General features: G+C 39.7%; 1 protein-coding gene across 5 annotated transcripts; it reads right to left on the bottom strand.

Moving 5' to 3' along the window:
- Positions 1–959: 959 nt before the first annotated feature.
- Positions 960–25,074, bottom strand: Trim69 (tripartite motif containing 69). Of its 5 annotated transcripts, XR_005877359.1 has the most exons (8): positions 24,870–25,074; positions 15,324–15,800; positions 13,645–13,740; positions 10,158–10,391; positions 9,291–9,313; positions 9,081–9,205; positions 1,331–4,739; positions 960–1,111 (listed from the first exon to the last, which is right to left on the bottom strand). XR_005877359.1 is itself a non-coding variant. In XM_040746176.1 (7 exons), the coding sequence occupies exons 1-7, from the start codon at positions 24,873–24,875 to the stop codon at positions 4,201–4,203; spliced, it is 1,500 nt and encodes a 499-aa protein (XP_040602110.1). In that variant the 5' UTR covers positions 24,876–25,074; the 3' UTR covers positions 960–4,200. The 5 variants fall into 5 exon arrangements, 4 of the variants coding, with proteins under 4 accessions (XP_040602110.1, XP_040602111.1, XP_040602113.1 ...); XM_040746176.1 differs by having other exon boundaries at positions 960–4,739; XM_040746177.1 differs by having other exon boundaries at positions 960–4,739; positions 10,158–10,399; positions 15,431–15,800.
- Between the last annotated feature and the right edge of the window lie 1,276 nt (positions 25,075–26,350).

Here is a 26,350-nt window from a genome sequence, read left to right as displayed (position 1 = left end):
TATGTCCTGTTTGCATGCTGTTGAGGGTAGAACTCAGTGAAATGGACCCAGAGTCGGCACAAACACACCCAGTAGGGCCAGGCTATGACGTTTCTTTTAAACTGAGTATCACAGGTTTTTTTTTTAAGATGTCATTTCTTGGCTGGGCATTGGTGGAGCACACCTTTAATCACAGCACTCGGGAGGCAGAGGCAGGGGGATCTCTGTGAGTACAAGGCCAGCCTGGTCTACAGAGGGAGTTCCAGGACAGCCTGAAACCTGTCTCGGAAAAAACAAAAACAAACAAACCAAAAAAAAAAAAAAAAAGATGTCATGTCTTACTTATTGCTTGGTTCAATTTATTCTCAGATTTCAGCAGAACATTTTATTAAGTGGGTTATTTGATTTTTTTTGTTTTGTTTATGAAAGAGTTTCCATATGATCACAGGCTAGCCTCAAACTTGTGATCTTATACTTCAACTCCCAAATGTGAAGATTATAGGCATACACAGCTATACATGCTGATATATTTTAAATTTTTCAAGTACATATTCTGTTCTAATTCTAAGTATAGTTACTTATGGCTTAGCTGCATTAAAACACTGGTCTGTTTGATCAACTCGTTTGAATCAAGTTTGTTAGCCTTTTCTTTATAATGGAAGTATATAGCCAGTAAGGTTTTATCTTTAAAAAATAATTCTCTTAGATATTCTAGGATATAGTGTTCTGTGTATATGTTCATTGGGTAAAATTACTCATATTATCTGATTCTCTGTCAATTAGTAGGAAAGCCATGTAAAAGTCTTATGGATCTATCAATTAATTCTTACATGTCAAATTTTTATTTGTGTGCAGACCTCATACTGCACTACAGACACTGCTTTTAATAAACTCACACTTGTTATTTTCTGTTTGTTTGAACCATTGAGAACTTAAATCTGAAAGGCAAAACCTCAAGACACACAGAATACAAGAGAATATTTTTGTCCCCAAGTAAAGGATTTCTTTTTAATTGAGACAGTGTTAACCATGACAAAAAAAAACTACACAAATTTGACTCCATTAAACTTCTCTTCATCAAAGTCACCATAATTAGAGTGAATATACACAAGTCAGAAAATGGGAAAGGTACCTGCGGTGCAAATAATCAACAAAGGATTAGTATCCAGAATATATAAGTAACCTATGAAACAATAAAAGAGAAATGACCCAATTAAAAAATTCAGTAAACATCTGAATTGACTTTCTACAAAAAGACCCACAAATCTCCAACACATGAAAATATGCCTAATCTCATGGTAATTACAAAAATGCAAAATAAAACCACAATGACATACGATTACATACTGACCTTATTAATTAAAAGTGGATTGGCAAAGACAGAGTCAGAGGAATTCCTACTGCTGCTGCTAGTGAGAAAATAAATATATGCTATCACTTTGATCAACAATCCAGGGTTACTTAAAGTTATGTGTCTAATGTCACCCAGCATTTATCACATATACACTGTGGAAACTCTTGCTCCCATGTGCACATACAGCAGTATACATAGAATGTTTATGGCAGCTTAATTGCTAACATCAACAACAACAGAAAGGGGAAATGGAAACAATCAGTGTACAATGGGTATTTCAATTACCGTCTCTCCTTTAAATTTTTTAATTATGTTTATTTCTTTATTTGAGAGGTGACATGGTTTAGATGTGGAAGTGTCACAGGACATCTTGAGGGAATCAGTTCTCTCTTTCCACAATGTGGACCCTAAGGATCAAACTCAGGTCATCAGGCTTGGCAGCAACTGTCTTTACCCACTATTGACCCTGAATTACTGTATTTTCATGGAGTGAAATACAATAGTCCTTAAGCATATCCCAAATGTATACCAGAAGCTAATACCAGACACTCTATGTACTATAATACTTCCCACCACTACACACATATAGCTATGACAAATTTAAATTTATGAGTAAGGCATGGAAAGAGATTGACAATAATAAAATAGAGCAATTATAAGAATATATTGAACAAAAGTTAATGTGTTTTCTCTCAACTACCATGAGGAAGTTAGTATATATATTATGAATATGCTACTCTATCAATCCCAAGTGGGAGGAGTAGGAGGGCATAAGATTTTATCATACTACTCAGAACTGGATATTTTATTTATTTTTGTATTTGTTTGTTTATGCAGTCCTGGGGATTGAACCCAAACCTTCATACATCATAAGTCTCTACCACTGAGTTGCACCACCAGTGCTCAGAACCACAATTCTAAATTAATGAATCATTTATCTCTGGAATTTCCCACTGATATTTTCAGACCTTGATTGACTGTAGACAATTGTAACTGTGGAACACGAAACCATGGATAATGGAAGGAATACTAATACATCATAATTTTGAATTTCCAAAAAGGCCAGGAAGACATACAACACCATACAATTTATTTTCAAGTTCAAATGAAGTGATAAAATGAAAATATATATTTTGGAAATACATGAAATTATATAGAGAAAAAATAAAATAATACATGTATAGAAAAACAGCAACAGTTTATATTTTAAAATAATTTTATATAGAACATTTATTTATTCATTATGAGTATGTATGTGTGTGTCTGAGTATGCGTGCATACTCCATGTGTGCAGGAACCTGAGGAAGTCAGAAGAAAGCATGAATTCCCCGAAACTGAAATTACAGGTATTTATAAGCAGCAGCCCTGTGTGTGCTGGGAACCAAACCTGGATCTTCTGCAAGAGTAGTAAGTGCTGAGCCATCTCTCCAGGTCGTATCTTAGGTTTTAATACAAAACAGAGTAGTTAATACCTGAAGACTGAAAGAGGCACATAGTAGCCACCAATGTTTCACTATTGTTTGGGTTCTAAAGCTAAGTTGTTAATAGTATTTTATTATTATTCTCATTAAACCTCTACATATCTATCACCTGCCTTAATTATTGTGTATTATTAGAAATAATTAAGAAAGTACATTAGTTGATAGGGGAGAAGAGGGGAGACAGTGATGACACCAAGCAAAGTTCCAGGCTCACAATGAGTCCTCATCACATTCTGGTTGAAGTAAAGTCATTAAAAGACATAGTAAGGGGCTGGACAGATGGCTCAGTGATTAAGAGCATGTCCTGATCTTTCAGAGGACCCAAGTTTGGTCCCAGCACCCAATCAGGCCGCTCACAATGACCTATAACTCCAGCTCCAAGGGATTCAGTATCCTCTTTGGTATTCCACAGGCTACTGCACCCGTGGGGCATACACTCAGATACATACACATAAATAAAAAATAAGATATTTTGTTTAGAAAAAATAGTAAATTTTAAATGTAGCCTTTTAATCATGTTGTGCTAGTTACCAAAATCATCTGTTATAAATATAAACATGTTCCATATAAAAGCAATTTTACATGGGAAATTCCAAAAAAAGGGAAATAGGGCCATTTCATCAAAAGTACTGTGGATATCAAAAACTCTAAACCTAGAAAGAAGGAACAGGCCATAGAATAAACATGTTGAAAAGATAGGGTGAAAAATGCTGCTAATTGAAATATAGATAGTGCTGATGAAAAAGGACAGAATCAAAGCAGATGGAAACATGGATGTATTTTAATATAGGGGAAACAGGTAACTCTCACTAATAAAGCAGGAAAAAACTGACAAGAAGAAAAAGAATAAAAGATTTTAGACTAAAAAGTATGTTGAGTGAATGTATGAAGACATAATTAATAAGCTAATTAGGCCATTTTCTACTTTAAGTCTCTGGAGAAAAATTTCAAATTTACAGCAACATGTTTTGGAAAAGAAATGAGATGAAATTTTATAATTAAATTCCAGCAGCAAAGAAAAAATAGATGATTAAACGGGAGGAAAAGTATAGATGTGAAAATTCATCCTCTCAGAGACTCATTATGCTGACAGCATGTTCTAAAAGAGTTTCCAGGCATCACAAAATCAAGTTGCAGCTTGCTCCAGAAACAAGACAGGAAGATCATACTCAGGGAAACTCCTATGTCCTAGAAGACCCCAGAGAAGTAGAATGTTATCTTGAAAGGCTCCAGAAAAATCCATGTAGGAAACTGAAATGTAACTCAGTTTGTGAATCCTACTTTTTATGTCAGAGTTCCCCATAAATTGGAAAGAGAATCCAGTGAAATTGGTAAACTATTTCAATACTTTAATAACGCTCTGAATTTATACAATAGTATGACTAATTACTGTGGATGTACGATGTGCAATGGTTCTTTATTCTCTCCACCATCATTAAGGCAGGGGCAGAAGTAGGGGAAAAGTTTCTCCATGAAAAGACTACTGAAGGTGTAAAGATGGGTCATGGTCACAGCATTATAGAAGGACAACTGCCCTCCCTCATAATCCAGGTAGATGCCCACCCTGTTGAGATCACCCAGTTTCAGACTACAAGAAGGCAAATCCAGAGCCTTTAGATCAGTTTGGTTCCTTAGTCTTAAAAGCCAGAATCCTTGCTCAGGAGTCAGAGGGCAGCTCCCCTTCCGAATGATGGACTCTCTGACGACTCCAACTGTCCATTTTGTCTTCTTTGCTACTTCTACTTCCCAGTACCACTTTCCAGAGGTGAAGCCTTTTGAGCCCAGTACAGCCACACTTGAATCAAACCTCTCTGGATCATCAGGCATTACCTGCTTAACATCACCATGACACACACTTGTCCGGCTTTTGGATAGTACCAGATTTGGATGAGCTGTTTTAGGATCCAGAGTTAATTGAGATAGGCCTAGTAAGAAAATGAGATAGCAGGGAAGAGGGGAAAGGAGGTGAATGCAATTTTCCATAGTAAGAAATAATACTTGTATTTTCATCCCAATATGCATAAGCCCTTAGTCAGGAAATTTCTTATATACTTTCTATTGTTTGGTATCCATGTTGCTATTTCTAGGCCTTTTTATATTAGGGATAAAATCAGCCTTTGCTCTTAAGTAAGTTATGTTCTACTGAAGGAAACAATACAAATAATGTGAATCTGGACTAATACCAAAGGGGCAAAATTAGGTGAGGTTGTTCTAGGAAACCTAACTAAGGAGAGTATTTCAGTGGGGATATAACATAGGAGATGTGTACTTTGGTTAAGCAGAGAGGGAAAGGTAGATTAAATGCAGTTAGTTGCCAGTGTATGAGAGACTATCTGTTAGAGCTAGGGAAGACTGAGATACCTGGTAGAGATTATATTTGGTTTAACATTGGAGATCTAGAGTGGTATATGGACTGCATTTTCTGTCCCACCTGGTCCTACAGCTGTTTGGTCCCAAATAAACACACCGAGGTTTATGTTAATTATAAACTGTTTGGCCAATGACTTGGACTTTTTACTGGCTAGCTCTCTTTTAATTCTTAACCTGTAACTATTAATCTGTGTATCTCCACATGGCCTTGGCTTACTGGAAAATGCCCGGACATCCTACGTTACTGGTAGCTACATGGCATCTTCCTGGTGACTCACTGTCTGCATTCCTCTTCCCAGAATTCTCCTAGTCTGGTAGCCCTGCCTATACTTCCTGCCTGTCCATTGGTCAAAACCACTTTTTTCACCAACCAATAAGAGAAACATATATTCACAGCATACAGAAGGACATCCCCCATCAGTGGTATGTGCCACTGCTCTTCAGAATGGAGTCCACAAATTATGTGGTTACCAGCCTGGGACAAGATAATACAGACAATGAAAGCAAACATTAGAAATTTTTATGGCAATCTAACCAAGTAACTTTATGTCATTTGAATCTGGTAATTATAAAACCAGGCTTATACTTTGTAAACAATCTTTAATTTCACGTTTGTAAGTAATTAATTTATATTGCATTGTACATTAATAGAATTCCATGACAGGTGAAGATTTCTTTTAAAATATATAAAAGCTAAGGAAGTTTGTCTCATAGAAATAGACTAGTGAGCCGGGCGGTGGTGGCACATGCCTTTAATCCCAGCACTCGGGAGGCAGAGACAGGCAGGATCTCTGTGAGTTCGAGGCCGGGCTGGACCGATAGCCTCCAAAACAATACAGAGAAACCCTGTCTCATAAAAAAAAAAGAAATAGACTAGTGATCATTTGGAGGCTGGGAAGGATGGGGTAGAATGATAGGATAATAGATACCAAAATACAGTGAGATAGATGTTAACTTTAGAGTTTTATAGCAAAATATGGTAATCATATATACCTAGTGGTTATGTTGGCAATACTGGAGGTTGAGCCTAGGGCCTTGTATATTCGAGGCCAGCACTCTATTACTGGGCTATATCTCCAAGCTTTATTATATATTTTTAAACAACTAAAAGAGTTCAAAAGTTTCCAGCACATAGAAGTGATAAATGTTTGAGGAAATATAAATACTAATTACCATGAGTTAGTTATTATATGTTGCATACATGTATTGGATATTATATTACATCCTATAAATACAGACAAATACCATGTGTCAACTAAAACTCAGTTGGAACTGTAGCACACACCCATAATTCTGGCACCTGGGAGGTTGAGATGGAAAGATCCTAATTTCAAAGCCAGCCTCAGCAACATAATGAGATCCTGGTTTTGTTGTTGTTGTTACTGTTTAATGTTTTATATCAGGTGCATGCCCATAATCCTAACACTTGGGAGATAGAAACAACAGAACTCTCAGTCAGTCTGGGCTACAAAAAACTCTATCTCAAAAACCTTAAATGAAAAAAGAAACCATCAAAAAAGTAATCTGTGGCTGGAGAGATGGCTCAGAAGTTAAGAGCACATAATACCACTCTTTCAGAAGAGTTCTGTTTCCAGCACTGATGTCAGGCGGCTCACAACTGTCTGATCTCTAGTACCAGGGGATCTAATACCCTTTTCTGGCCTCTGTTGACAGTCACACTCAGGAGAACAAACTCATACACACACACAGTTTTCTTTTGTTTGTTTCTTTAAATCCTTTTTAAACAAACATGACTGATAACAAACTTGTTCCTTTATAATTTAATGTTAAAACGATCCAAAAAGATTGAATATATCTCACCAACAAGGCATAGGAATGGCAGAGAACCATGTAGAGAGATGTTCAACAAGATTAGACATTAGAGATATATACATTAAAAGAGTGATAAAATATTACTATTCTTAAGGTTAAATAGTTAAAATTAGAAAGATTGACAATAACAAGTTTTGTCAAGAAAGTAGGAAAAATGCCATTTTTCCTGCCATTTGTAAATAGGTTTGTAATCTGTTTTGTAATAGATTTGTAAACAGATTGACACAACTGTATTCTTAATAGCCCATCCATTAAACAAAAGTATTGCTATATGCAGCTGCATAGGTGAATCAAAGGAAGTGCTGTGGTAAGTGCAAAAAATGCAGACACACAGAACTGTAATGTGTGATTTATCTTAAATCAAAAGTTTGAAAAGACGCTTCCAAAGTGAAATAAAGCAGATCAGCAAGCATTAAGGGCTAGAACTATACAGAAAGAACTGATTGCAAAAAGACATATCTGTGTGTGTGTGTGTGTATGTATGTGCACATATTTGTGTCCACAAGTATGCCTATGCATGTATACATGCATGTGGAGATCAGAGGCCCACTTTGGGTGTCTCAATCACTTTCTTTCTTATTTTTTGAGACAGGCTTCTCACTGAAATCTGGAACTCACTCTTCCAACTGGGCTGGCTGCCCAGCAAGCCTCCTTAGGTCTACATTTTTCCCCAACTCCATCCCCAGTGCTGGGCTACAGTTGTGTGCCACAATGCCTCACTTTTTACCTAGGAACTAGGGATTCAAATCAGGTCCTCGTGTTTGTTCAGCAAACACTTTACCCACTAAACTATCTCCCCAGCCCCTGTCTAGCTATTTCTTGATCACACAGATATGTACCTGTTTATTAAAACTAATTAATTTATACAGCAGATTCTGCTCTATTAATTATACTTCATTGAAGTTGTTTTCTTGCAGTGTTAGTCACCTGGAAGATGTGACTGGGATGTATTTATGATTTTAACTAGGTTAATAACAAACAATAATAATATCTATAGGAACTTTGTGAAAGCTATCTAAACTTTTATTTCTAACACATCTTATCTAGAATACTGTTTCTTTTTCTTGGAATACCACTTGTGTTATTTTGTCCTGTTCAGTCCTATTTTTTTTTTTTTTTGGTTTTTCAAGGCAGGGTTTCTCTGTGGCTTTGGAGGCTGTCCTAGAACTAGCTCTTGTAGACAAGGCTGGCCTCGAACTCACAGAGATCCACCTGCCTCTGCCTCCTGAGTGCTGGGATTAAAGATGTGCGCCACGACTGCTCAGCAGTCCTTTGATATTTGCAAGAACACAAAAACATGCTCATTAAACATATTGACTGAAATTAGATACGATTTTCTTCTGAAAAACTGGTCTTAGCCTAAGTACCAGTGATCTCTAACACTCTCTTATGATATTGTCCTCTATGCTATGACTATCAAGCACTAAAAGACCTATAAAGACTAAATATAGGTTGGAGAGATGGCTCAGCCGTTAAAGGCTAGGCTCACAACCAAAAATATAAGACTAAATATATACAAAGAGTATGTGTGGCAAATGCCTTCAGAGTAGAGACACTCCAGAGAATCATACACCTGATGTAGCAAAACAGTATAAAATTGTGGCCATCTACACATTCTAGAGCAAACAAAATCATAGGCTGAGGAGTAATTCTAATACCAGACTCTTATGTATTGTTAGTTCAAAGACACACATTCTTAGACCATAGCAGCAGGAGAAAAAGAAAATGTCTTTTTGACTAAACTCCACCAAAGGACTGGAGAGATAGCTCAGCAGTTAAGAGCACTGGATGCTCTTCCAGAGGTCCTGAGTTCAATTCCCAGCAACCACGTGGTAGCTCACAACCATCTACAATGAGATCTGATGCCCTCTCTGCCATGCAGGAATACGTGCAGAAAGAGCACTCATGTACATAAAATACAAAAATAAACAAATCTTAAAACTCCACCCACATCCATCTCCATCCGGTCTCAAGCTAAAGAACTAACTTGGGCCACAGCAGAGGCCCCAAAGATGAAATATAGATTAGGGGCCATAGGAATGAGTAGCTACTTCCCACTATACCTGGATAGAGAATGGACTGCATTTCCCTCCAGACCATATACTGGATGGGACCTTTGAAGCGGCCTGGACTCAGCTTTTTGGAGATAAGCTGTCTGGGTATGAGTGCCCTCATTCCTTTCTCCATACTGTAAGGGACACAAATAGTTTATTTTTTTAGACATCCTCCAGGGGCAGAAGGAAGGGGATAGAGTACCATGGAAAAGCACTTACCTATCTAAGAGCTTTGTGATGTCCTAAAGGAAAAAAGGAGAAATACAGCTGTCAGGTGCCTGTTTATCATCTCTAGAAATCTGTCTGGTTATTCTGATCACCATCCATGTTTAATCATCAATCCTGGCTTCCTGTGCAAGTGGTCCTCAGTCCATCTTCAACAACAATTTTCATCGTCCACAGGCTTTTTCTAATCAGCACCCCAATCTAACCCGTGATAAACTGTTCTGTCATCTGCTAACCTACTGATTTCTATGATTCCAGCTCTTTAGGAGACAGGAGAGGAGCCATAAGTTGATAGTTACGGTCAACTTTTTTTTTAAGTGAGCAATTCCAAATACTCCCACAAGAAAAGATCAGAAGCAATTCCAGTACCAAAGGTGCCCAAACTTGTGAGTACTAAAGTGATTACCAGAGTTGCTTTAGAGATGAGACTTCAGGTAGCAAAGTTTGGCAAATAGATTTTTAAATAGTTCACTTTATGATTTCTGTAAGCCCAAAACTCAACAAAGGCTATCAGAGACATATTTTTGAAAAATAACTGTGACTCCAACTACAAGGTTCTTTATGGGAAAATAAAAATATTGATTCATATAACATTATTTATGAAATTGCGCTAAACATGTTTCATAGGAAGATGGAAGCACAGCTTTCTAATGAACATAAAGCAAAAGCAGCTTCTCCCAGAGGATCTTAAAGCACTGCAGTGGGGTGGGGTGGGGTGGGGAGGGGTGGGGTGAGGTGAGGAGGGGTGGGGTGGGTGGATTGGATTGGATTGGATTGGGCTTTGCTTTCCTTCCCTCCACAACTCCAGGCCCTCTTCCCTCCTTCAAGTGTACCCATAATCAAATTGGTATGGAATCTCACTTTGAGGAAGTTGAAGGAATTCTGCTGTTCCATCCGTGTCTGAATGTTCATCAGCATGTCTTTGGCAAGAAGACACTGTTCCTGAAGCTGATTCAGATTCAGCTCCATCTCCTCATTCAAGACTTTCCCCTCATCCCGGAGTTCATTTAGAATGTCCTTTTCTTTGTTGTGCAGGAACTGATGCAGCTTTAGAAACTCCAAGGAAAGGTGTTGTTGCAGTTGTATCTTGTTGTCCTGGAAACCTCCATAATCATCACCACAATTACTACTGAGACTAGCACTTAGAGACGGTCTCACATCACACAACACACCTTGGAAAATTCCATACAAATGGCTGCTTAGCATCAACATTCAATCCTACTAAACAGAGCCCTTTAGAAGGCTTATTCCTTCTTTCCCAGCTAGTTTAATGTTGTAAAAGGGAAGGTTTTGTTTTCATTTTTTCTCAGTATTTGGATAATAACTAGTGCTCTATTAAATGTTGTGGAGTCAATAAAACATTCTAAAACAATATTATTATTATTATTATTTGGTTTTTCGAGACAGGATTTCTATGTGTAGCCTTAGTTGTCCAGACTCACTCTGTATACCAGGCAGGCCTTGAACTCAGAGATCTGACTGCCTATGCCTCTGGAATGCTGGCATTAAAGGCACCTGACATTCTAAATTAATACTAACAATACCTTCCTAGATTGACAAAATAGTATCTACCAAGCGATGCTATTAAACTAGGACCATAAGGAACCTGGAACAACTGTCCTTTTAAAACCAGAACTGCTCTTGCTACCGGGACAACATAAAAGAAACAGGATATGAACAATGTGTAAAGTGCTAAATTAATAATTGTGATACTCGCAGTTTGCACGTGTGAGGTAGGTAGGTAGGGGTGTGTTTGTGTGTGTGTGTGTGTGTGTGTGTGTGTGTGTGTGTGTGTACAGCTTCCTCCCTGATGAACTCTCTCCTGTCTTCTTGGTTCCTCATTGTCTTCATTTCTAATGGCTTCCAGCTTTCTCCACTTATTCCCAATTACACATAGAATTTTATAATTCCAGAGAATGTATCATCTCCAAGTCCACTTGCTCCCTACTGCAGTACTGTTGAATCTCAGTGAAAGTTTGTATTCAACCTGAGCGTGGTGGTGCATGGCTCTAATCCCAGCACTTGGTGGAAGGGACAGGGGCAGAAACAGGCAAACCTCTATGAGTTTGGGGCTAGCCTGGTCTACATAGTGAGTTCCAGGACAGCAGGGGCTACATGGAGAGACCCTGTCTCAAGAAAAAACAAAGTAAGTTTGTAATCATTGACCCCCTCTGTTTCTATTAATCAACTTCTATCTTCATGGTCTGTCCAGAGGTAATCATTATCAAGCTCTTAACATAGTCTTAACTGTTCTTCTAACCCATGTGTTTCCAGTTTCCCTTTCACCTTTCTCATGATTTCCCAGTCTAGCTGCTTCCACATCCTCTAACCACATTTATTTGAAATATTAAAATTAGTTAGTATTCTGTCCTCAGCTCGTTCTTCACTTTCTAGGCAGTGTCGTGTGTCCTCCCCCGCTCTCGCAGCTTTCAATGCCATCTAATGCTGATAGCTTTTCTCCAGACTCCTCAACCCAAATCTGATACTGCTATTCACTCCTCTTAGCTAATCAATCACCACTTCTGTGTAGTTTGCTCCCTATACCACATGCTCTTGTTTATCTCTGTGCAGACACTGCTCTTTAGTCTAGTCAACAGTTTTCTAACCATATGATCTTGTTATTGTCTCTATAACCCTTTTTCCATACAGCAATAAGACATTTTCAAAATTGGATAAAACTGTCTTGATAACAATTCTTTATTTCTCATGTGGCAAAATCAAGTATCCAAGGATTCAAATATTCAAAAATATTTAATGTTGATGGTGGGGAGGTGTGAGAGGAGGGGAGGGAGAGGGAGCTGGGATTGACGTGTGAAGCAAGCTCTTTACTAAAAAAAAAAATGTAATAAAAAAGGAAAAAATATTTAATGTCTTCCGTACAAAGGCATGCCTGACTGGGCCATATCTGGCTCTTTGGTATGCCTTGCTTAGCATGCTCTAGCTTTATTGGACATTTTTCTGTTTAACCTACTGTTTCTGGACTTTTCCTTGTATCTTTCCCTATCTCTACTACCCTCTTCTCCAGGGTGTTTGTTTCATATTCCCTTCGCTCAATTCATTTGATTAAGTTATTCATCCTTTAGTCCTTTTTTTAAAAAAGTTGAGAGTGGGTTTCCTGTGTCCCAGGCTAGCCTAGAACTCAGTATGTAGCCAATGATGCCCTTGAAATTCTGATCCTCCTCCTTCTACCTCCTGAGTGCCCAGTTTATGTAACTGGTGATAAAACCCAAGGTTTCATGCATGCTAGGCAAGTATTCTACCAACTAAGTGCATCTCCAGCTCAAGAGGCTTCTTCAGAGTGTATTTCTCCACAACCTAAATTAGATTTTCCACTTAGATCTCTCTGATACTATATTTTCATATCATATAGTACTAGTCACTATTGTTATTTTATTGGTATTATTGGCATCATTTAATACCTGTCTCCCAAACTCAGGTTCTAGTATAGGATTTTAATGCCTTGACCCATTCAATAAATATTTGTTGAGTGAATATTGGCTGTAGTATCTGAACTAGGAAACAATAACAAATTCTCTGGAAACATCCTTAGCTCCATCTATCTTTCCCCTGAGGCTACATATTTTTCTAGATGCCAAATGCCAAAGAGGACTTTCCTATATAGGGTAAATAATGAAGAAACTGAAGTTCCAATTTAGCTCCTAACCTAGATACCAATTTACAACTTCTGTCTGCATGCATACACTTATGCCAGAAGAGGGCAGTAGACCCCACCATAAATGGTTGCGAGCCACCGTGTGATTACTGGGAATTGAACTCAAGACTTCTGGAAGAGCAACCAGTGCTCTTAACCACTGAGACATCTCTTCAGCCCTATTTGCTGAATCTTTACTATTAGTATTGTTTAGCACTCCTGTATAGCCTAAAGTGGATAGGCATGTATAAGCAATAGCTTTACATAGTTTGGGAGCAGTTAAGGAACATATATCAGATGGGGGAAATATAATCCAAGAGTCCATGGTTCAGAGGTACCTGGTTATAATAAAACTCAAAGGAAATAAAAGTATTTCTTTGAATGTAGCAGTCTTTGGTAGATTTTACTGGTAAAGCCCTTATTTTGCCATAGATGAAGGGGCAGAACAAGCAGATATCAATACCACATTGTTCACCTAATGGCTTAGCCATCAAAAGAGTCAGCCTGTTAGGACAAAAGCTAATCTGTTCAATTGAGCAATATTGGGAACCTTTCCCACCATATGTGTCTTCCTATCCTGCAGTGAAATAGTACTAATTCTGTAACCCAGGTGCCATTTAGTATCTTGAAACAGCTGGTGTTACGGGAAGGGTATATTGTAGCTCTGCTTCACGAGCCCTTTCCCCTGCCCCTCACCTTGTAAGCAGCAATAGCATCTTTCTGCATAGTTCTGAGAGACTGAAGCTCCTTCAGGATTGTCTGAATTTGGCTCTGATAGATGGCAAGCTCCTCCTAGAAATAGCAAATAGAATTAACCCACAGCAGTTTTGGAGATAAAGAAAACAAAGCATATCCCCAGGGGCTGGAGAGATGATGGCTCAGTCAGTAAAGTGCCTGCCACACAAATGTGAGGACCTGAGTTTGATCCCCAGCACTTATGTAAAAGGCAGGGCATGGTGGCACACGTTTAAATCCAGTGATGAGGAGACAGAGACAGACAGATCCCTGGGGCCTGCTGGCCAAATAGCCAGCCTAGCCTAATCTGAAATCCCAGGTTTTTGTGAGAAACCCTGTCTCTAAAAACAAGGTGGGCAAGTACTTAAGGTACAACCTAAAGTTTTCCTCCAGCCTCTACACGCATGCATGCACACATGCCTATAGCACAGAGAGACTTCTGTGCAACAGGCAGAGAGCTGTGCCAATAGCACAGGGAGGCGGGTGTGGACCGGGAATGGGTAAACAAACGGCAGGGAGGGGAGTCCAGTGCTGGCTCCAGAAGAGACTGAGCCAGGGTACAGAAGGCACACCAGTATTTGTTTGAACATAGAACTTTTAATGTAAGGAACTATTAAATGTAAAGTAAGCTCATTGCTGGGATGGGTGAGATGGCTCTGTGGGCAAAAGAACTCCTTGGTAAGCTTGTCAACCCGAGTTCAGTCTCCAGAAACCACAACATGGAAGAAGAGAACCAACTCCTTCACATTGTACTCTCTCTCAACCTCAGTCTCTGTGTCTGTCTCACAAGTGTGCGCACACACACACACCACACACACACACAGACACACACACAAGGGTGGTAGAAAAGACATACACGGACATGATGTGTCAGGAAATAAAAAAAGCTCTGAGGTATTCCTTCTTTGGAGTCCCCCCACCCCGGAGTTCTCCCTCATTTTTCTCTAAGTTTGTGTTCGCTCAAGTAAACTCTTGCAACAAAGGCATCTTACCCTTCCACTGTGTCGTAATTCCTGTCTCTTTTGAGAATTGTGACTAGGCCTGAAGGTTAACTCAATAGCATAATATTTGTTTTGCTTACAATACACCCTGGGCTCAATCCCCAGGACCACCAAAACAAAATTTGTGAGTAAAAGAAGCAACAAAAACAGTTTTGACATCTTCTTGTCTAGATTTGAGAAGGCTACTGAACTACATCTGGACCCCCTTTCCATATGCCATTCCCATTGGAACATTTCTTTCTTCCTTCTGCCCATCCAAATCCAAATGAGTTCACAGTTCTAGTTTCACACCTTTCCTTCATTGTATATCCCCTGACCCTCTCAGAAATTCTAAACACATAGGAATTACAAATGTGACAAAACTTAGATCTCAATAACACATTCTATACTATTCTATTGTTGTACTTATTTGAAACTTTTATAACAGGAATTGTCTTTTCTGGTTCTGTTCATACTTTACCCCGTGTGTAACTGAAGGAATCAGCTATAGCTGCCTTATAGTGCCTTTCCTACTTGTAACATCTCTAGAGACGAACTTTACTTTCTCATTATTTTAATAAAGGGATGAGGCCAGAAGAAAGAAGCAGCCCTCCAAAAGAGTTTTCCTAAAAGATTGTCCATGGCCCAGGTCTCACACACCGTAAAAAAACGGACAGCATCAGAGATTTGCAGGAAATCCTTAGACTGCCCCATAGACAACCGTGCATCCTTGCATTGAAAGCAGATCAGTTTCCCATCTGGCTTACTGAACAGTTTCAGGTTCTCTCCATGCTCTGGGCACTGTGGGTGGCCCTTGAGCAGGGGTAACTTCTTAATCTTCTCTACCAGCTTCTCCAGCACAAGGTTGAATGTACAGTTGCTATACTGGCATAGCATCTTACACTCAGGACAGAATGTTTCCTTTGCATGCAGTTTCCAGTAGTTTTGGATACAGGGTTGGCAGAAGTTGTGGCCGCAGCTCAGCATCAGTGGATCACGGAACCAGTCGTTACACAGTGGGCAGTGTAGCTCCATAGTAATATCCTGTATCACCACTTTTGAGGGTGTGTGGGAGGATGACTCATTCACCTCAACATAGTTGCCTGGATCGAAGTTGGAGGGGGGCCTGGAGGATACCTTTAGGGAAAAAATAACTTAGTTAAGGTTCTTTTACTGCCCATTTCAATACACAAGGTTATAGAATTTCATTCCTAAAGGAGCTAAGCATCATAATCTCCTCTTTGAAAATAATGCAATGGATGTTGGAAAGATACTGCTCTTGCAGAGGACCTAAGTTCAGTTCCCAGCACCCACTCAAAATGAGGCCAGCAGCTTCTGGAGATCCAACACCTTTCCTGGCCTTCATAGGAACTGCACTCATTTGGAAAAACCCATAATTCAAAATAAATAAATAAATAAAAATGAAGTAAAAATAAAACAATATAGAGAATTTAATGTTTTCTAACATCATAGTTTGTGGCACTGTTTCAAGTTTTAATACAGACCCAAAGCAGAAGAAAATATTCTGTCAAAGATACATATTTTGAAGTACATTCCTCTCTTTACCAACCTTCTCCTATTATGCATTGAAATTTTTACTTCCAGTTTCTGTTTCATTTTTATTTCCTATGGATCACACATACCTAGACATGCAGTGTCTGAGGCATCCTGAGTACACACTTATGATCCCATCAACATCAGAATACACTATTTCCAAATCTACATGGTCTATCCTCTAAAACCATGTTTTACATCATAAGATAAATCTCAACACATTTGAAAGGATTAAACTCATGAAGGGTGTGATGATTTGAATAAGATTAGCCTCTTTAGGCTCATAGATTTGAATGCTTTGTCATTAGGAAGTGGTACTTCTTGACAGGGGTTAGGGGGTGTAACCTTGTTGGAGAAAGTGTGTCATTGGGGGTTAGCTTTGAGGTTTCAAGCTCCCAAGCTAGGCTGAGCCCCCCTCCACCTGCTGTCAGCAGATCCAGATGTATCCCTCTCAGCTACCTCTCCAGCACCATGTCTGCCTGTGTGCTGCCATGCTTCCCAACATGATAGTGGACTAAACCCCAGGATGTAAGCAAAACCCAACTAAATGCTTCCCTTTATAAAAGTTGCCATGGTAATGGTGTCTCTCCACAGCAATAGAACAGTGACTAGACAAAGTGTCATCTCAGGTACTACAGAATGGAACTAGAAATCAATAATAAGCAAAATGAAAAATTCACAATTATGTGAAAATTAAACAACATACTCTTTACTAACCAATGGGTCAAAGGAGGTAAAGTTAGAGAATATTTTGAGATGAATGAATAAAAAATGCAACATACCAAAACTTATAATAAAAAGCAGTACTATCTGGGAAATGTATAGTTATAAACACTGACATTTAAAACCTCAAATGGGGTGGCACTCAGTAAGTAGTAGAATGCTTGCTTAGCAAGTAAAGGCCCTTGGCTCATTTCCTAGAACCAGCAGCATCAACAACAAAACTTATGAAATAAGAAAGAGAGCTTAATGCCCTGACATGTGCCTATATTTCCAGTTACTTGGGAATCTGAGACAGAAGGGTTGCTTGAGCCTGGGAATTTGAGTCCAGCCTGGACAACATGAAGGGATCCTGTCTGGGATCTCTTAAATGATCTGAGAATATAAGTCAATGGTTGAGCATGTGCTCAGCATGCCCCAGACCCTGGGTTTGATCCCTCAACACCACAAGAATAAGTTAGTAAGTAAATACATAAATAAATTGCCTAAATTTCCCTTAAAGAACAAGTGTGGGGAAGCACAAACTAGACCTGAAGCTAGCAGAAGAAAGAAAACATAGAGCGGAGATAAGTGAGACTGAGAACAGTAGAATCAGTGCAATCAAAAATACGCGTGTTAGCTTTGCCAAGAATGAAGGTACACATCTGTAACCTCACATTTAGGATGTTGAAGCAGGAGAACTGCCCATGGCTAGCTGGGCCCTAAAATAAAAGTAGTGCTTTTAGTGGGTGGAGAAGCTACAAAATTGATTTTTTATAAAGAAAAAAACCCAGAAGAGTCAAACTACTAAGATTTCAAGGATTTATTTACTACAAGCCTCACATAAATAAACATCTTAAACTACTATGCACAATTGTATGACAAGTGTGTAACCTAGATGAAATGGGAATGGTCCTAGAAATGTATCAGCTAGTAAAACTGACTCAAGAAGAAATAGGAAACCTGAACATCTCTATAACAAGTAAATATTTTAACTAGTAATAATTTTTAAATAATTAAAAACTCAACAAAGTAAAACCCAGGACCAAATGACTTCACTTGTTAATGTTATCAAACGGTTAACAGATTAATATTAATCCTTCTCAAATTCTCCCAGAAAATAGGTTGGTACTTCTTGACCCTTTATATGAAGTTAGCATTTTCCTGATACTAAAGCTGGGTAAATACAAAAACAAACTATCTTTAGTCCTCCTTTCATAAAGTAAAAGACAAATTACATAAAGGAAGAAATTGTTTGCAAATAATTTGCAAAAATTCTAGTCTTTGTAAGGCTCTAGAATACAAAATAAAAGAACTCTCACAACACAAAAAAAAATATTAGCAACAATTTTTAATTGACAGAGAACTTGAATAGGCATTTGTCCAAAGAAAACAGATAGGTAGGTGGTCAACAAACACATTCGAAGATGTTTAATACCTTTAACCATGATGAAAATTCCATGAGAATTTTGAATTTATTAGTCTCATTATATCTCACAATGAAATAAAAGTTCACACTAGGATTGATATAATCCTAAAAGGTCACTGCTGGGGGCTGGAGGGAAGGCTCGGAGGTGCACTTGCTGCTCTTCCAGAAGACTTGGGTTCCATTCTCACACTCACATGGCTGCTCACAACCATCTAAAACTCTAGTCCAGATGCCTTCCTTCTTCTGGCTCCAGGGGCACCAGTCCCACATGAGGTACACAGACATATGCAAGCAAAACACCCATACACGTTTTCTATAGGACATCGTTAATGAGAATGTAAATAATGAAGCCATTTGTGTACTTCCTCAAAACGTTGAACAAAGAGCCATGTGTGGTGGTGCATGCTTTTAATCCCAGCACCCAGGAGATAGATCTCTATGAGTAAGGGGCCAGCCTGGTCTACATAGTGAGTTCCAAGACAGCACTATGGAGCTATGTAGTGAGATCCTGTCAAAAGACAAAACAAAACAAATAAATAAAAACCCCAAAACCTTATGGAGTGTAAAGACAGCTCAGTTAGAGTACTTCCTGCGTAAGTATGCAGACTTGAGTTCAGATTTCCTACACCAGTATAAAAAAACAGGTATGGCCATGTATTCCTGTAACCTCAATGTTGGCAAGGGTGAAAACAGGGATATCTCTGGGACTTGCTAGCCACCAGCCTAGCCAGAAAGTAGTAGAGACCCTGTCTCAGGAGCATAAAGAAGAGAACATTGGAAGAAGACACACAACTTCCTCCACTGGTTTCCACATACATGTGTATGCATATGTATCACATACACATACCATATCATAATGCTGGACTGGGAGTGTTGCTCAGTGGTTAGAGTACTGCCTAGAATTAGTAAGAACCTGGTTCAATTGCCAGCACCAAAAATAACCCCAGAACAAATAAGCAAAGATCACATTTTATGATTTTGTTCATATAAAATATTCAACGTAGGAATCCTTAAGAGACAGAAAGACTGACGCTAGGGCACATGGCAGAAGGAAAAGTGGCCCGGGCGGTGGTGGCGCAGCCTTTAATCCCAGCACTCGGGAGGCAGAGGCAGGCGGAGCTCTGTGAGTTCGAGGCCAGGCTGGACCGACAGCCTCCAAAACAATACAGAAACCCTGTCTCGTAAAAACCAAAAAAAAAAAAAAAAAAAAAAAAAAAAAAAGAAGGGAAAGTGAGGAATGACTGATTAGTGGAAAAGAGATTTCCTTTGGGGATGACAAGAACATTTGGAAACAGAGGTAGCTGTTTTATATCATTGTAGATGTACTAAATGCTACTGGATTATACTTTTTTTTTTTTGGTTTTTCGTGACAGGGTTTCTCTGTGGCTTTGGAAACTGTCTTGGACCTTGCTCTGCAGACCAGGCTGGCCTCAAACTCACAGAGATCCACCTGCCTCTGCCTCCCAAGTGCTAGGATTAAAAGTGTACACCACCAACGCCCACATGGATTATACATTTTTAAATAGCTAATTAAAAAAAAGATTTATTTATTTATTATGCATACAGTGTTCTGCCTGCTGGACAGAAGAGGGCACCAGATTTCATTACAGATGGTTGAGTCACCATGCGGTTGCTGGGAATTGAACTCCAGACCTCTGGAAGAGCATCCAGTGCTCTTAACTGCTGAACCGTCTCTCCAGCCCCTAAATAGTTCATTTTATGATGCATGTTACCTTAATTTTTAATGAAGGTATTAGATTCCAGAGGCTGAATTTTTGCACTGAACAATATCCTGCTTTGCAGAATGTTATATGCCATCCAAGACATTATTATTTGATAAAGATCCACCAAAAGTTGTTTCATTCTCCAGCTGTGGGGCTGATGCTGTTTATAAGCACACAGTACCAGCTCTGCCCCAGGGCCCATACTCCACTGTATCTATATGTCAGTGGCAAGCCTACTACCTCTGCCTCCTGGCGATGATAACAGGCATGAACCATTACTCTATGCTTCCAGTTTCTCTTCGTAAACAGCTCCTAGACAGGCATTGGAGTCCTTTCCATTTCCTGCGTGTTCGTGTTTTCTGGTGCCATAACTCTCTTTGTTCTGGACAATTTATCCCTTTCTTACTTTACAGTTGCCATCAACTGTTTCTTTTTTATGTGGGGGAGGGCCTAGAGGACAACTTTGAGTGTCATCCTTGGGAATACAATCTGCCCCCTTTAAGACAATGTATCATTGTCCTGAAGTTCACCAGTAAGGCAAAGCAGGCTAGTCAGTGATTCCCAGAACTTCTCTTATCTCTGACTTTCTAAAACTGGGGCTACAAGCATACGCTGCCATGCTTGACTTTTGACATGGGTTCTGGGGCCCAGCACAGGTCCTTGTACCTGCCTGGCAAGCACTTTATCACTAAGCCATTGCTCCAGCCCAATTATTTTGTTTCTTTAACTACTTTTGAGTGAGATGAATTCTTCCCGGGCTACCTATTTATGAAAGACTTGTATGAAAGGGGAGGCAGGTTGGTAAATTTGAGGTTGTTCTTGAAACAACATGCACATGAGTTCTCCCTGCAGTGAACCAGTACCGTAGGTTTGTGTATTGTGGAGTATCTCCTCCACTCCACCTCACCATCAGATGGACTCTGCCTTCTTCTGCCTTAAATCTTCTTGACAAGTGGATCTAGGAAAGCTCTGGCTTTGGCAAGTTTGTCTGGTCTCATTGTCATTGGTGTTGGATAGTAGGGTGAAGCACTTCTGTTGGAAATTATGTCACTCTTCTTTATGCAAGGTTTGCATTCCTAGTTCCCTGAAACATTCTGTATTTGGCTTTTACTGTATTCTGTAGTCTTTCCTAACAAGCTGGTATCCAAATAGTGTCTCTAGCTATGTCATTGTAAAGAGTTGTCTGTTTTTTTGTTTTTTGGGTATTTTGTTTGTTTTGTTTTGTTTGCTTTTCCTGTGCCTTTCCCCTTCAAGTACAGGGATTACAGGTATGCCAGCACACCCGGTTCCCTCTTTACAATTTTGACTTTACAAAGAATGAGGGCATTTTTTTAAGGAGAATCATTGTTTTTAATATTTCACCATTCAAAAACAAAATCTTAATTGTCACTAGCACTTTATCCAACATTTCTGTATGTTTAGGGAAAGATGCGCATGCGTATACACATGTATATATGTTTAGGAGAGAATGAGGGGTCAGATGGGATGGGATGTGATACACCATCTTGACAGGATGAGTAATGAAACATCAGCCATAATCTGTGTCGATGCTGTTTCTCAAAGAATATAAATTGGTTCCTTTGCAGTCCATTGAAAAGGAGACCCAAAGTCAATAGTTAGCAATGTCTTAAACAATCCTATGTGTTACTCTTTGCACACATGACTTTTTAAGGTAAGATTTCTCTTAGGTGTCTACTAAATGTGTTAAAATAACTGCTATTCCCACAGTTCATGCTAAAGGTCAGGCCTACATATACCATGCGGCTTCTACTTCCTTTCCCAAACTATAGATGGGCTTCAGGACCATTTCATAGTCTGTCCAGCAAGCCCAATTGTTACCTAATGCAAAAGATGATCTGTGAAAACCAGAGCCCTCATGAATTCTAACATGAAAAAAAAAGAACCAGAAAACAGACATTAGGAGCAACAAGATCAGGTGAGATACCATGCAGAACACAGAAAATCATTAAAGAAACAGAATCTGCCAAGGCATAGTAGAGCATGCCTTTAGTCCCAGTCCCTGACAGAGTTCAAGGCCAACCCAGTCCATATAGACCAGAGAGAGAGAGAGAGAGAGAGAGAGAGAGAGAGAGAGAGAGAGAGAGAGAGAGAGAGAGAGAGAGAGAGAGGGAGAGAGGGAAAGAGGGAGGGAGGGAAAGAGGGAGGGAGGGAGGAAAAGATGAGGAGAGAGAAGAGGGGGAAGGAGAAACGCAGGATCTGGCAGATACATTTTAAACAACAACAAAAAAACAGAAGAAATGGAGAGATGCAGGTAAAACTCAGTTCATTGATAAAGCAAGAAGGTATTACAGAGAGGAGGAGGGCTGGAAAGATGGCGATGGCTCAGTGGCTAAGAGCATTTACTGCTGTATTAGAAGACTAGAATTCCGCCTTTAATCCCAGCACTTGAGAGGCAGAGACAGGCAGATCTCTGTGAGTTCGAGACCAGCCTGGTCTATCGAGTGAGTTCCAGGACAGTCTCCAAAACAATACAGAGAAACCCTGTCTCGGAAAACCAAAAAAAAAAAAAAAAGAAGAAGAAGAAGACTAGAATTCAGATCCCAGAACTCACAAATTCTTGTAATTCCAACTCCAAGGAATCACACTCTTCTGTCCTCCATGAATACACACATACACTCGTGTGCACACACACACACACACACACACAGTTTAAAAGACAATTTAGAGGAAAGCAGCTGCATTACATTAAGCATTTCACTGTCCTTTGGTTCTTCCTAGATTCTCATGCCTATCAAGTTACCTTGCTGTGTAGGGGCTAGCAGATGTGTTGGAGGTAGCCTGTCTGAATCTCTGTTCTTTAGCCATACTCTTCGTCTTTGTCCTCCTGAACTCACTCTGTCCTTTGGCCCCTGAATGCACTGCCACCCTGGTTCTTTGGCTATGCCTAGTTTCTCCTCCTCTTCCTATTTTGATTATCTTCTCCAGCTTTCTTCTAGCTCTATACTCTCTTCTTAACAAATGCGTAATTCCATGATTTCATGTAAAGCCTCTACATAGGTGAATCCCAAATCTGCACTTCTGAGCTCAGGTCTGCCCTCGAAAACCAACATTAAGCAGACGTGGTGGCTTGCCTGTATGTAGTAATCCAAGCCAGTAAGCAGCACTCCTGCATGGCCTGCATCAGCTCCAGCCTCCTGGTTCCTGCTCTGCTTGGGTTCCTTCCCTGACTTCTTTCACTGATGAACTGTGATGTGGACATTTATATTAGCAAAACAAACCCTTTTGGTCATGGTGTTGCATTACAGCAGTAGTAACCCTGACTAAGACACTACCACACCCATCCTTGCTCACATTCCCCGCCCCAAAAGGATTGGACAAAAACTGGGCATGATGGAACACAGCTACAACCCCAGCACTTGGGAGAAAAAAAAAAAAACAAAAAACAAAAAAACGAGGAGTCCAAGGGCAGCTTTAGTTGCTAGCAAGTCTTCAGCCAGCCTGGGGCTATGTGAAGCCTTATTATAAAAAGAAATTTTACCTTAGGAATAAAAATACAACTCATCTAGAAACAAGCAATATGGCAGAGCCAGCTCTGCCTAAACTAAAAAACAACACTGCTTCTGAGTTTGCCTTGTCTATAGGCGGAGGGGAGACTCAAAACTTGCTGACTTCACCATTTCCAGCCTCTGCCTGAATAGTGGAAGTAACAGGAAGTTCACTGTCATCGAATCTTTTGTTTTACTATTAAAGTATTTTTTTCTGACTTTGGTTTTAAAGGGATCAGAGTATAGTATGAAAAGGCAATAGCATTTGCTTTTTTTTCCTACAGAAAATGTAAACAAAATATTTGTTGCTCAGTTTGCTTCAGTAAGGACAAAGCAGAGCATGAGCAAACCTCAAGGTCCTGAGGTAGAGGCGGTTAGAGCCTGATCATCATAGTGAAGAACTACATATGACAAAATTCACCTCAAGCTGGTTGTGCTGGCACAGGCCTGTAATTCTAACATTTGGGAGGTGGAAGCAGGAGAATCTTGAGTTCCAAGCCAACCTGCATAAAGAGATCCCAACTCGAAACACAACCTACCATATCAAAACACAAAACAGTAAGTTTCATAAGTAAAAACTGGTGGGAAATGATGTTGACATCGGGGTCTGTGTGTTGGGATTTCCTGATGAGCTTTGGTGGGTTTTCCCCTCCTATGATAAATTTATTGTTTTCTTAGGTCTCTGTGACAACACTAAAGTTTAGAAGACTGACTTCTTTTCCTTTAGTTTTAAGGTGTCTTAAAACAAGGAAATCTATTTAAAACCTTTAACTGGGCTGGGGAGATGACTCAGCAGGTAAAGATGCTTTCCTGCAAGCCTGATGACCCAAGTTCGATACCCGAGATCCACATGGAGGAAGGAGTGAACTGATTCCTGCAAGTTGTCCTTGGACCTCCACACATGCTATGGCATGCACACCCACACATGTACACAAAATACACAAATGTAATTTTTAAATATTTAATTTCTCCTGTTTTAAATATAACACACCAAATGTGGTCGTATGAAAAAACATTATAATTAATAATTTTTCATCTAAAGTTAATAAGAAGGTAACCTTTTATATAATGCTTATTTTAATTATTTTCAAAAGTTATGGTGGACTTCCTTACTTTCTTACCCCCTTTCTAATCTCTGTTTTTCCAAAGGCCTAGAGAGAGTATAAAAGATTAAAACTACACATTAAATATTTCCTTGATTTCTTTTCTTGATCCACAGTCTATAGCCCATTCCTTATGATCTTGTTTTCCAAAGTGTCCAGAAAACCTGCAGGGTTGTTGGAGAGTAACTTACCTCCATGAAGCTTGGTCATCAGGCCACCAGGGGGCAGAGACAGACAACTTGGCTTTGCTCAGTGGGCCCAGGATGTCTGCAGACCAGTAGTCCTGGGCCTGTTAATTTGCTAGGAATGGACTCAGGGCCCATGAGAGAAGGAGGGAAAGTTCAGGAGCTGGAGAAGAGAGGCAAGGTCAAAGAGTGGCCTGGCAGGTTCCGTGACAGTTTGTCAGTTGCTTTGATCATATTCACTTTCGAGAAAGAAAAGCTTTGATTGGACTGGAATGGCCTACCAACCCCTTTTATTTTACTTTATTTTATTTTATTTGGGGAGGGGTTCTTTTAAATTTCAGATGGTAATCTAACTTTTTAATGTTTAATCGTGTGTGTGTGTGTGTGTGTGTGTGTGTGTGTGTGTGTGTGTGTGTGTGTGCCATGTGTGTGGAGATACCCACAGAGGCCTGAAGAGGGATCAAATTCCCAGAGCTGGAGTTATAGGTTGTTGTGCTAGGAACCAAACTCTGGTCCTCTGCAAGCAAAGTACTTGCAGCTGAGCCATGTCTGCAGCCCTGATCATGTAATTTTAAGTTTTACAGATCTCATTTCTGAATACGGCTAATCTAGAAAAGAGAAAACAGACAGCAGCATCAGCTATACCCCTGACCCAAGAGGCAGCCCTTCACGCCGCCTGGGCCTGCCATCTCAAGGCACGCCGAGCCTTTAACAAGTGGCTGTTTCCCTCTCACCTTCCTCTTGCCATCTATTGAAGCAGATCTGATTGGGTAGCAGGGTGTGGGGTTGGGCCCTGATGAGGCAGGATAAGGTGCTTTCACACAGCTTTTTCTAGAACTTTGAGCTTAGAGATTCAAACCTAGATCATGCTCATCCAAAGCATATAAAGAACTATCTCAGAGCCAACAGATTTGCTGTCTTGCTTACAGTAATTCCAACCTAATATATTGTCTGGAATGGTCAATGCCTGCCTGCTATCCAACCTTAACAAGCACAGTTCTGCTGCCAGAGTTAGGAATTGCCCACATATGCCTTGCTTCTCTGGCTTTGCACAGTCTGTCCCTTCCACGAGGGGGCGCTCTCCGCCAAGAAAGTTACTGAGAAGTCAGGGCAAGCTCTTTATGTAGCAGCACCTTGCAACTGTTTGTATTGTAGCTCTGATTATACTGTGTTGTTTCTTTCATAAAACCTATTTGTTTTCATATCTCCTTAGGCCCCCAGGCCTACCACACTATCAGTATGTAATGAACACTGGCTGGGTGAGTGAATGAACGAATGAGGGCACCTGTTGGTGACCTATACCCTCTCCTTTCTGTTTGCTTGTTTGGTTTTGTAAGATTGGGGTGGGGCTTGGTTTGGTTAGTTTTGTTTTTGCTGTTGTTTTGTATTTGTTTTGGTTTTTGATTTTAGAAGCAGAGTATCTCTACATAGCCCTGGCTGTCCTGCAACTCACTATATAGACCAGACTGGCCTCAAGCTCATGGGGA

Source organism: Mesocricetus auratus, unplaced genomic scaffold, assembly GCF_017639785.1.
Source record: "Mesocricetus auratus isolate SY011 unplaced genomic scaffold, BCM_Maur_2.0 Super-Scaffold_100004, whole genome shotgun sequence".
NCBI classification, from domain to species: Eukaryota; Metazoa; Chordata; class Mammalia; order Rodentia; family Cricetidae; genus Mesocricetus; species Mesocricetus auratus.
Note: the sequence above shows the minus strand (reverse complement) of the source record. Positions and strands in the feature narration are given on the sequence as shown.